General features: G+C 36.9%; 1 protein-coding gene across 1 annotated transcript in view; it reads left to right on the forward strand.

Annotated features, from left to right (window-relative positions):
• Positions 1–13636, forward strand: part of LOC127652731 (trinucleotide repeat-containing gene 6C protein-like) — an 84114-nt gene that overhangs the window by 3222 nt on the left and 67256 nt on the right. Inside the window, exons 2-3 of the mRNA XM_052139060.1 lie at positions 5088–5181; positions 5861–5882. Coding sequence (XP_051995020.1) covers positions 5128–5181; positions 5861–5882 — 76 coding nt within the window. The 5' untranslated portion in view covers positions 5088–5127. The remainder of the gene's footprint in view (positions 1–5087; positions 5182–5860; positions 5883–13636) is intronic.

Raw genomic sequence — 13636 nt, forward strand, 5'->3', positions numbered from 1 at the left:
TTGTCAGACCTGTTGTCATTGTCTACTTTATTTTATTTGACTAATTTCCACCTTACATTTATAAATGTTTGTTTACAGAACAAATTGCAAGTTTGTTGCTATATTCTGCACTTGGTATTGAAAATGCACAGCGATATGACACATAAGCATTGCACTCTTTGCACATTGGACACTTTTCAGTTAGTTTAACACATCTGCATTCAGCGAATTCAAGATGCACAAGCCCCATCTGATCTCAGCACAGTCACATGCGTCAAACTAGTAACTCTTTAGGAATCACATAGTGCTGGCAATCTTAACCTTAAATTTGTTTAATTGAGGTTCTGTTTTCTAGGTGATTATGTCTTATTCAGTCTCACATTCCCTTTATGTAAGCAATCAAGGAAAGTGATTTTTATTTATTGATCAAAGGTCCCCCATTATGCATTAAGCAAATTTTAAGCAATTATTTTGGTTTTCAAACCATCTCTTGATTGTTTTGCTTTTGAGTGTCTTGTGTTCAGACCTTGGTATTCTGGCAGCACTAAAGTAATAATGACATTGATCCCTTGAATTTATGTGGTCCATCCATAGCACAATAATTTTATTTGCTTGGATATGATCCAATAACATCAATCATTTCCAAAGCTAGATTTATGTTGATCTCTGAAGGATTCAACTGGATTTGTGTCCCACTGACCATCATAATACTTTTTCATCATGGTATATTTATTATCATTGTAGCCCTTTCACCACAGTACCTTAATGTAGCTTGTGCCCAGCATTGATATTATAAAGTCTCTGGAGACTCTGTTTGAGCATGGAGAGCTGTTATGATCCCTTCTTAAAAGTTTGTATGTTTTAATTTGTACCACCCAGCCTCTCCGTTCAGGCATGTGCTTTGAAATTTGAAGAGGTTGAGATTTTGAGCCTTCAGGTTGTGACTTTAGCATAAGCGTAACATTGATCGCTGATTGGTTGAAAACTGGGGCCAAATGGATGGTCAAATGGGCCTTTCAAGGGCAAGATTCCCTCGCTGCAATGAGACATTGTAGCAGTTCTCTGAATTTATTAACCTTTTAAGAAAGGCACATTTATAATTTAGATTTCCATATTTCACCTGCTTGGTTTCATGCAACACGACAGCTCTGTCATGAGATGAAAAGCTATGGGCTGTTTGTTTTAATTCTGCAAAAGTTCAAGCTGGCACTTTCCCCCCTTGATGCATCACTAATAACCTTAAAACTGATCACTCTTAATTTAGCTCCCCCTCCCCCCCTTACACAAGTTTCCTCTTATGCTAAGTCCATTAGTCTGCTGAACTGTTGGATGTTTTGCATTTTATTGAGACAAATGTGCAGTCGCTGAAAGACCTACGTGATTTGAGTATAATGACAGGGGTCTTTATGGAAGGCATTTGTGTGATCTATTAGGGCAATAAATTGTCAGCAGAGCTTTGTGAATGTGCTTTCATTAGTGACTTTGCAGCAAGATGAAAGTCATTGGAAACACTATGACTGCGAGTCAATCCACAAAGATATTTTTTAGAGGCTGTTTGCCCGCCAGGAGCTGAAAATATTTAAAAATCACCTTTTGCTGTTTTTCATTGTCACTCAGGCTGGTGGGAAGTTTTGTACATCTTAATTAAAAATACAATTTCACATCACACTTTCACTGTTTTCTTGCCGTGTATTTTAGGGCTGGGTGATAGGAGGATGTAATTGAATATCGATGATATCTGACAAATACCCCGATTTTGATTGCAGCAGCCATAGACAGGTGATGATCAACAGTATCGGGATGTGCAAACCATGGAGCTGAAAATGTGCCATATTAAATAGTAGCCCAATAGTTGTCATGCATGTACGTTTTTTAAAACTTATCAAATTAGTAAACTATTAAACCATTAAATACAATAAGGTTGCTGATATGCTTCTTGAATAGCACGAAACATTTTCCATAGTGGTTATAACCTACTCTCTAGACCAGTGGTCGGCAACCCAAAGCATGCGTGCAAGCTTTGTCAGGCAGAGAGTTCATCTCTGGCACACGATCAACAGAGAGAGAGAGAGCGAGAGGAGTATGTATTTGATTCATATAAAGTCCCTTGCACCTGAATGTGGCATGCCAATCTACAGCTTGTTGTACTCCTTCGTCATAATTACGCAGCATGTTTATTTAGTTATGAGCTAAATGGAATGCTAAACACAATTAAAGTGTGACGAGAACAACAATGACCCCTACTCTAGACTCAGACATGAACTATAGATAGGCTGCGCTATGGCTTACATCTAGATATAAACAGCACATATATGAGTAATGTCATAATTAAGGAAATACAGACAATAAAAATACATTGTTATGAAATATCATTAAGGGACAATAATGAGAGTGATGGAACATCATCGCTCTCATACTTTTATTCAAAAGTAATTTAAAACACGTTTTGTGACAAACTTGTAGGCTTTTCATCATCAACACCATAAACATAAGTTTTATGGAAATAAACTAAAATTTTCTTTTGAAATTAAATTATGGCATGTGTATAGGCCTTATTAAAGAATCTTATGATTTGCTTAGGGATAGCAGTTGAAAAAATAAAAATGAAAATGATTTAAATCATAAATGAAAATAAAAACATGGTCACCTTGAACAATTGAGTTCTATTAAAGTGATAGTTGAAAGTAGTTGATAATAACTTTATTTAAATAAGTCCTTAAAGGTTATTTCACCCTGTCTTTTATCTGTGTTGTTTTTTGAGTGTGGCTGACTTAAGTGTTGGTGTTTACAGGCATGTCAGGTCTGGTCTTCTCAAATGGGTTGGAAGATATGGGTTCCTAATGCTCGCTTGTGTTGGACGGAGGGGCTACAGATTTCTTCCTCTGTGTGTTTCTGTTGCTAGCCATGCTAGGTTCCCGTGGGCTCTTGTTTGTCTCGCAGCGCTGACATTCTTTTGGCTCAGTGCCCAGAGAGCATCTAGCCCCCCACCACCACACCTACACCATCACTTCAGCTTACTCCGTTCTCCTCCCCCTCTCTTCTCTACCTAAGTACCACTGTTTCCTACATCCTATATCTCTGTCTGTGACTTGGAACACATTGCATATAAATAAAGTTTAAACCAGTAAAGAAACCAGTCATGTTGTGGGATCTGTATCTCAGACATTCTTTACTTGTTTTGTCATAAGTTTTTTGGGAGAAAATAAAATAAATAAAGAATTATATTTTATAGAAATTATTGTAAAATTATCAACTCCTTGTTTGCCATACAATGTTGGTACTTGTTGACCAGTCAGGTAATAAAACCACCTTAAAATGTCTGTACAACTGAATATTCAAAGTTTTCTGAAGCGATACGATACTGTTGTGGGATAAACAGACCAAAATTTACATCATGATTCACTCTGAAAACAAATCATTCATGAAAGTCAGTATGCGGCTCTCAAATCAAAAATGGCGTAGGTTTGACATCATGACTTTTGGTACGTTGGAACCAATAGACTTCCAACCTGTGCCATAGGCCATAGTTTGATAAATGATTTTCTTTGAGTTCCAGTTGTTTGTGATTTTAAATTTCAGTCATTTCATCGCACAAAAAACGTTGAATATAATGCATGAGTTGTATGAATTAAATTACCTTTTTGGAGCTATAGCCTACTGCCATTGTGTGGAAAACAAGCAGTCAGAAATTATATGGGAAAATAACAGCATATAGGTTGGCATTTTTGGGTGAACTAATATTTTTAGCTACTTAACATGCTTATAGCAATCTTGTGTTGATGGGTAACATTTCCAGATGCTTGTGGTTCATGATGCATTTGTTTATCTCTACTCTAACTGTCACCCACTCATGCAGAGTTTATTAAAAACGGGTGGCATTCATTTAAAAAAGTGAGAGTCTTTGTTTTTATTTCTAAAAGAATTGTCCTTCTAAATTTCAAACACATATTTTTTTCCTATAGTTTTTATTCATGGGCATTCTTCAATGTTAATGTAAGCCCGAAGAATCATACCACCTTTTTTATGTATAAATAAATAAATAAATTACAGCAAGCTATAATCATGCAAAAACGCTCGAAGAAGTTGCTTCTCAATTAATTTAAGTATTGCGTCTCCCATTAAAACCACCAAAAAATAATAATGTTAGTTGTTGTCCCCAATAATCAACTAGTCAGTTGTTGAACAACTAGTCGACTAGCCCATAGCACATATTTTATTGTTATAGGGTTTTGTCTTTCTTGCTTTATATTGGCTAAAGTAAGAAACTATTTGACACTTTCCAAGTAAAATAACAACCAATGGCAACATTATAAAGCCTCAACTTAGTGGAGTGTATAACTTAAAAACATAAATAAAAGAAAAAAGCTGGTCATATTGTGTCTAAAATGTAAGTTAATCAATATTAACGTCACACTTGCAATCGTATTGTGCTGATATTTAGAAAAATAGCAATCTGCTTGTGTGATATTGCTAAATTGTTGTGCTGCAGTGATATGCAATGATAAACACCAATTTAAAGTGAGGTGACTGGTCAAACATCTCTGCTGGAATCATGTGCATACTTTTCCACCAATCAGCTTCAATCAGTCAGCTAAAATTTAAATAAGCTTTTACTGAAAATGTTTTGTAAAAATATTGCCAAGTTTAGAAATAATTAGGGCTATGTTTGAATTACTCTGGGTTTTCCTGTCTATTGCTTGCTTGAGTTATAATTTTATGAGTTTTATGAATTTTCATAATTGTCTACAGATAAATGGCAGATTGAGTTTTTGTTTTGAGTTTTAGAATTTGACCCAAACCTTTAAAATTCTAAAACTATCATAAAGATCTGGCCAAGTCAACCCTATGCTTGGGTGCAGTTGGTTTAGGTGTTTTCGAACTACTTTCTATTGATAAATCAGTAATCATGGTGCTATGAAAGTCATCAAGAATCTCAATGCTGAAATGAGCTTCTCATGTTTCTTGTATTATTTGCTGTAACTTTAAGTATATGGCATGAGCACATATAGTGCTATATGTTAAAGATGAAACTATTTAGCAGGTGTTGCTCTGTCAGTTCCCTTGAAAGAATAGGGCCAAGCATACTAACAGTTAATATTATTTTACAGTCTTGGAACAAAACAAGAAACAGAAGAGGAGAACCATTTGATGGAAGAAAAGAAAAGGCAAAACGAAAAGATAAAGGAAGCTGCTCAGAAAAAGGTGACAGTTTCTTTCCTTTTACCCACAAGCTTTTGTTTAGAAACTTTTGCTTCTGTCCATTTTATAAAAGCCGCTTAAAAGACACCTAACTGCATATGTTATAAGCTTCTAAGAATTACAGCCACTGAACCACAAGTGTCAAATTACAGGCCTAGAGCTCACAGCAGCCTATTGAAAATCTGGGTTTATGTACATTTTGTGCAGTGTATTTCATATAGATTGTCATATGGTTCACAATTCTTTGCATTAAAGACAGCAATGCCTACTTCTCTTGCCTGCTTTATTTTACTCAGGCAACATTCATCAAGGGGACACAGGTCATACATATCCTGTTAGTCACTGGATTGGTTTAGCACAATATATCTGACTAATTTTGAACTAAGATCTCTATTTAACATCATTCTGATGCAAATACACTGTGCGCTTTAATTAATTTACCACATTCCAACATCCTCTGTGAGCTGAGAATGTTAACATTATTTAAAGGGGCAACATACAGTAGGTGAATACAGAATGGTTAATATACAATTGATTGTTATGAAAACCACTGGTCATATGTTTTAACAAATTTCTTTTGTTCTGGCGTGCAGATAAAAATGCATTGTGAAAAAAAAGAAATTTATACAGAGACCTGTGAAGTTTCCATCTCTAAGTTTAACTTTTGTTCTTCCTTTTTCAGGCTGCTGAACAGAAAACCAAAGGTTAGTTATGCTACATTAAAATATGTTTAGTAAAAATGTTAATGCTTAACCTTTCTGTGCTGTTATAATTGAAAATATAGAGACAATTTGACCCTACATGATAAAAGAGTTACAATCTGCTGTTTGTGGCTGATTGAGGCATGGTGAAAATCCAAGTCAATTTACATTTTAAAAAGCATTTTACATTGCTATGTTCGCATCACATCTATGGAGGATGTTGTGAAGTTTCAGAATGAAAATGTACTACTACAGGCCATATCCTGTTGGCCACTGGATTGGTTTAGCACAAGATATCTGTGTAAATAACAAACAAGGGATCCAAGGAAGACTTTTTCATTCTCTGTTGCTTCAGTTTATTTCCAGATATTCCAGATTTGTTGCTGTATATGTTTTCTTATCTTTCTATCGTGGCCTGCAGTGGAATTGCGCTGCAAAAGTGGGGCTTCCCTCTTACATCAAACTCCGAGATTCCCACAATTTACTTGAGCGCATATATGCGGACATAAGTGACAATAGTTTATATTTTAAATTGGTGTGTATACATGGGTATATTTTATAATGGATGTGCTTTTCCTACTGTACTCCTAGTAATGTTGAATTCTATCTGCTGTGTTGATTTGTTGATGTGTTGTGTGGCTCCATCCTATGATGTAAGGTATCCGGTCTGTTACACGCACATGCACACTTTTCAAAAATCTGTAAAACAGTGCAAATGCATTTACATGGCCACCTAAACCGCGTTCTCTGGGTGAAACCTGGGTTTGTTAAACTACTTTCTCTTAATCGGCGTAAGGAAGAGGCGCATTCTCTTTTTACATGACATTTTAAAATGGTGCGTTCTGCAAAACCTCTGGAATAAGCTGTTTTAAGCAGTAGTAATTGCATGTATCAGTAAGTGTGTGTATCAATGGCAGGGTGGGTGTCATAATACCATCCGATATAGTGCCAATTTAACATGTGAATAGAGCCTATGGTTATCAGAGCCAATGCTTGTGCACTGATTTTTGTGCCCGAATTGACAAAACGTATCCTCGCAAAGATAGTTTGAGACAAATCAACCATTTCTGTTTGCTGTTGAGGAATTCAGAAATTTGTGCTTTTAAAATATTGGAAAGATGAATGTTGAGTGGCATAACATTTGTGACATCACAATGTGGAGGAAATAGAGAATGTGTTATTTTGGCAGCTAGTGCTCTTTTTGCATTGAGGAGGAAGTTTTGATTTCTGAAACTTTTAGTATGTTTTTATAGTACAATGACCTCTTATATCTCAAAAGATCAAGGAAAATTGTATTCCTTGTGACTCCTTTAAAGGAATTATTCACAAAGATGAGGTACTGTGGAAACAGACACCTTTAATTGTAAACAGACACCTTTATTATATTAAAAATATATATTAATTAAAGGTACCTGCCCTGTGTTAGTCTGGTTGTTAATCGATCCGGTTTAAATTGGTATTTCATATCTCTGAATGGTTAGGCAACAAGCCAAAGAGACCGTGGGAACATGGGTGGTAGGTATGTGCTGAGATGTTTGGATCTAGACTTCTTGCCCACATATGACGGGTCACGCGCTCTTCATTGATACAGGGTGAGGTAAATTTTAGATGTCAGAAAGGGCTTATTAAAGGCTGCAGCAGAGCTGTCCTGGGGCAGATGGGAGAGGTGCCTTTGTCATGTGAGGGATAGACCGTCATAAATCTCATTAGAGATCTGCTAATGCTGTAACTTTCAAATAACAGACTTCACGCAGGAAGAAATGTTGGCTTATTTTGCATGGATGCATGCCACTACTCTTTAGTGTCTCATTTTAGTCTAAATACTCTCCAGGATTGAGTCGCCAACTCTCTTTGTCCTTCTCTTGCACTCTCATCCTATGAATCACTGCATCATTGAATGATTCAGTCCAGACAATCTCTGGTTCCTTTAATCTGGGTACACAGGGGGCATTTGTGGAATTTTTCTAATTAGATCTAATCTGGTTTTGCTATGTTTCTTACCGTACCTAAGGACAAACATTATCTGCAGCTGATAAGGATAAATATTCCGTCCAGGTCTAGGCTTAAAGACCAAAATTTAAATTATGTAATTATTTACTCACCTGTATTTTGTTTAGCATTAAATGCTAATTTTACTCAGTCCTGTTGTTTGAATTCAATTTGATTGCAGTAGACAATACTTCATGGATGATAAAGTACTCAAAATGGCATACAACTGGTCCATGTGTCATTCCAAGTGTTCTGAAGGCATTCATTCTCTTTGTATGATGAACAGGCCATAATTTGTTATGCAAGAACTAGTAATGTTTGATGTTATCGAGATAATGTATTCAGTGCTGTTTTAATTTTTGTGTGAACTATTCCTTTAATCCAACCTTGTGTGATTTGTTTTCTGGGGTTTATGTTAGGGATGTGCAAAACTACATTTTCAAAATCAATTAGTCTGTAGATTGTCTAAACAACTAGTTGACTCTGTTTGAAGGATGTTGAGTTTTAGGTTCATGTTCACCAGACTCTGATGAGATGTGTTTCTTAGCGATTTATGGAAAGGGTACATACAAAATAACTTTTACCTACAGATGCTATCTCCTATTATCTGTTAGACTGTCAGCACACCAATGGGCTCGGAGCCAAAAAGTAGGTTGAAATGGTTGAGCAGCGGCACACTGTTTGCGAGCATTGAGACACTGGCTGTGCCACTGGCGGGTGTTTAGAGCAGCATTTAAATAAAATATATTCATATGACATTAAATGGTTTGTAAAAGAACACAGAGAGCATTACATGGAAATTTGTCATAAGTTAAAGTCCAAGTCAGTTAGATATTGCACTGCCTCAGGAGTTGCTTCATTTAGCACCTGAAGACCACCAATAAAGCATCTTATTGGGTGCTCATTTACTATGAGATCAGTTGTCTGGCAAGGTGCACCACAGTCACATGTTGGGGAATCTGCAGCTACCTAATTATACATGAGAGAGGCACACCTTCCTTGGGTGGTGTGAAACCGGTTCAACATGACCCACTCATGCCGCCTCAGTTCACAGCCAGGCACACCACCCAAGGAAGGTGTGCCTCACTTATGTATAAGTGGGGAGCTGCAAATTCCCCATTATGCGACTGTGGTGCACCTTGCCAGACAACTGATCACATAGTAAAATAGGCTTTACAGTTTGCTGGCTGATTGTGAGTGTGCTGAACCAAATATTTCTCACAGTTGTTTCTGCTGCTGTCTTTTTTTCCAACTTCTGCCACAATACTTCCTGTCTTTCTCACTGTCATTTTATACTTGTAGTCCAGTCGCCCACAACATAGTGTCAGTTCCAATATGATTGGCCAGTGGCTGTATCAGTGCACGGTTTTTATTTGTTTTTTGGAAAATAAAGTTTGTTTGCAAAGTACCAGGCTGCTACAATAAGCACTTCTGAGTTAAGAACTAGTTGCTGGATTTGCCAAATTTTGCATCATGGCACTGAATTGATGAGAGATAATGAAGAGATTTGTTCGAGGCCCTTGGCAGCAAGAAAACGTAGTATTCTCAATCGCTGCTGCATATATTTCTTTTCTTTTTTTCTATGTGTGGATGGATGGAAATTCTTCAACTTATTGTAAAATGTTTTTGAATGAGTAAACACTTTACTGTATTAGTACAGTAAATTATTTAAGTATATCATCAATTTCAGATTTACCTAATCTGGCACATAAGAAAAGTGAACTATTGTTGGTTGGTCCCCCTTTTTTTTTCTATTTCAAGAGTTTGATATGGCAGTCAAGGGCAACTCTGGCGTGGTCCATTACCCTTCAGGCCTACATCAGGCTAAACAGCTTACAAAGGTGATATATATATTCTTATTTTATTTTTTTTTGCAGAGTTGGTTTGTCACTTAACATCTGCTCTGCTCTAAAGACCCACTCATTACAGCACCTTTCTATGCTATATTTGCAGAGTTAGGGCATTGTTAATTTGTGCTAATTACTCAGTCTGGCTGTTCATTCTTGATTTCCTTCATTTGCAAAGTGAAGTTAGATCCCCTGAGATTTTGGCATCAACTTTAAGAGCAATGCACAGGCTGCTCTTTGAGCCCAGTGCCATGATTCTTTACGCAGACAGCCCATCTGAGAGGGCAGCCACTACCGACTGGGTGCATGCAGACATGCAGGGCAGGCAGCAGAAGGCAAATTCAGGATGACTCATGGCCTAGTGGGTCTTGGTATTAACTTGCTTTTTAGAAATTCATTGTGTTTTTACTAAAACATGTATTATAGCTTTTTTCCAAAACCAAGTTCGCTGCAAAATGAGGCAGCATTTTAAGGCATCATTGCCTTGTTCTAAAATATTATTATGCTACCTACCAAGAAACCTTATTTTGATCTAAGTCTTAGGCAGCACAACATGTATCCTTTGCAGAGATACTGTACAGAAAGATGGATATATATACTATGTCATAAAACAAATATTATTTGACCAAATATTTGTGTCATGTGTCTTAATTCTCATTAAATTATTGCAATGTTAGCTTAGCAACATGCGGAAGTGTGTGTGTGTGTGTGTGTGTGTGTATATGAGCTTTTGGAAAAAATTGTTTCAGCGATTGTTTCATTCTCAAAAGAATCGGTTCAGTTTAAATTACGGCAGAGCAGTGGTGCGCCAAAGACAGATGTGGCCAAAGACGCAAGTTAAGTGCATACACTAAAGTCAAGTGAACAAACATTACTTTTTGCAGATCAGCTGTATCAAACACATGACCATTTGTGTCCGAATGAAACTACGATCACGAAATTCTTTCACAAACCCACACACATAGCAACAGGAGAGTTTATTTGTGATAAGAAGCCAACAAACAACATGAAAGACGAGCTTGCACCCATAATTGCACCGATTTGCCCACAACGGGGGGAAAACACAGAAGAAAATAATGAAGAGGCAGCAGTTCAGGAGATGTTGGTGATGTTTTCATTTAATTTTTTTTTTTCTCCCCCCTGCTCCCCACAATGTCTTTCTCTACTCTCGTGCGCTCTCCATTTCAGTGCCTTTTGTCATTGCCGATCACTCGTTTGTCAGGATGGTGCGCACAAGATTTTTCAATAAAAAAATGTTAAACACTCGCAGAGCATCAGATAATGTAGAACATTGCATACAGGATGCTTGATACATTTCTGAAGCTACAACTGCGCTATTTAAACCACTTTACTATCACCTGTGCAGGTGAGGAGAGAAGAAGCTGACAGCCGCACTCTCATAGAAGCAGATATATCTCTCATTCTGGACCAGCAACTTACATTTTGCTTAAAAATGAATAGCATGGCATAGATTAATTTTAAATAATAATTAAATACTATTAAATACTATAATAATATAATCAGCTGTAGTAATAGTATTCAGTGTGGTTTGATGGAGAAGCAATATATATATATATTTTTTTGCTTTTTAAGAGATTTTTTTAAGGTTCTAAAGAAAGAAACAAAAAAACTGAGATACTCTCTTAAACTATAGAACCATTTATTTAATCTTGTGAATGTTCCATGTTTTGTTCACAGCTCATACTGAATGTAAAAGGCCAGTTTATGTAATGTGACTCGTTCTGATATTTAAAACAACTGTTAAATAAAAAGCTGAAAGGGAAAAAATAGAGAAAAAAAATACATTTTGAAGAAACTGAAAAAAGAAAGATGCTGAATGCGTGATGCATCAAGAAGCGTTACCCTTTGAATCGTAATCAAATCATGAGACCAGTGAAGATTCACAGCTCCTTCACAGACCCCTTAATTTTTTTAACATTTTTTTATGTTGCAGCCTTATGCTAAAATGCTTTAAATTCTTTTATTTTTTTCACATCTACACTCCATCCATACCCCATAATGACTCAGCAAAAATCTGATTTTTGATAACTTTGCAAATGTATTAAAAATAAAAAATGTATTATCATATTGACATAAGTATTCAGACCCTTGACTCAGTACTTATTGTCAGTACAAGCATTGCACACCTGGATTTGGAGGTCATTCATCTTTGCAGATCCTCTCAAGCTCTGTCAGGTTTGATGGGGATCATCGGTGGACAGCCATTTTCAGGTCTCTCCAGAGATGTTTGATTGGGTTCAAGTCCGGGCTCTGGCTGGGCCACTAATGGACATTCACAGAGTTGTACCTAAGCCTCTCTTGCATTGTCTTGGCTGTGTGCTTAGCCCCAAAATATCAGTGACCTTCTACACCCTTACTACCCCACCAGAGCGCTCCGGTCTTCTGATCAACTTCTATTGAGGGTTCCTTGTTGCCGCTATAGGTCAAAGGGTGACAGTGCCTTATCTGTGATTGGTCCTAATCTATGGAATATTTTCCCTTTCCATGTGAGGTCAGCTTTATCATTAGCCATTTTTAAATCTTCTTTAAAAACATATTTTTATTCTGTAGCTTTTGAATAGATCATTGAATAGTTTGAAATTGATAAATAATTGATGATGTATTTAAATGTTTTTATTTATTTTATTATGTTTTATATTTAACTTTAAATCAATCTGTTTTATATAATTTTTTTGTCATTTTGTTTGTTTGATCTGTAAATCATTTTGGGTTAACTTCTGTTGTTTTTAAATGTGCTCTATAAATAAAGTTTGACTTGACTTAGGGTCATTGTCCTTTTGGAAGATGAACCTTTGGACCAGTCTTAGGTCCTGAGTGCTCTGGACCAGGTTTTCATTAAGGATATCTCTGTATTTTGCTGCATTCAGCTTTCCTTCAACCCTGACCATTCGCCCCCAGTCCCTGCTGCTGAAAAACACCCCCACAGCATGATGCTACCACGCATATGAGCGGTGATGAATGGTGCCTGGTTTCCTCCAGATATGACACTTACAATTGAGGCCAAACAGTTTAATCTTTGTTTTATCAGACCATAGATGCATGCTTTTTTGCTTTCTTGCACTGAGGTGAGGTTTCATTCTGGCCACTCTGCCATAAAGCCCAGATTGGTGGTGTTGCAGTGATGGTTGCCCTAATGCAAGTTTCTTTCCATCTCCACACATGATCTCTGGAACTCAACCAGAGTAACAATCGGGTTCTTTGTTACCTCTATTACCAAGGCCCTTCTTCCCTGATTGCTCAGTTTGGTTGGGAAGCCAGCTCTAGGAAGAGTCCTGGTTATTCCAAACTTCCATTTAAGTATTATGGAGGCCACTGTGCTCTTGGGAATCTTAAATACAGACAAAAAATGTTGTAGCCTTCCCCAGATCTGTGCCTCGACACAATCCTGCCTCTGATCTCTGCAGGAAGTTTCCAAACTGATTGTTTGGAGGAGTGCATGCTTATTCATTATGTGTGATGCATATCCCGGGCATAATAAACATATGAGCTGATTTACTGTATGGAGAATGGAAACTTCACCCGCAAGTGGTGAGCCAGGTGTCGGAGAGATACAGATAAGCTGTATCTCTTCGCATCGCCCAAACACGCTCTTGGTGTCAAACCTAAACTGTGCGAAAGAAACCCTGATTATTTATTTATATATACTGTATATTAACACACACACACATATATATATATATATATATATTGCAATTAAAATACATACAGTATATACACTCACCTAAAGGATTATTAGGAACACCTGTTCAATTTCTCATTAATGCAATTATCTAATCAACCAATCACATGGCAGTTGCTTCAATGCATTTAGGGGTGTGGTCCTGGTCAAGACAATCTCCTGAACTCCAACCTGAATGTCAGAATGGGAAAGAAAGGTGATTTAAGCAATTTTGAGCGTGG

This window comes from Xyrauchen texanus, chromosome 12, assembly GCF_025860055.1.
Source record: "Xyrauchen texanus isolate HMW12.3.18 chromosome 12, RBS_HiC_50CHRs, whole genome shotgun sequence".
Taxonomy (NCBI): Eukaryota; Metazoa; Chordata; class Actinopteri; order Cypriniformes; family Catostomidae; genus Xyrauchen; species Xyrauchen texanus.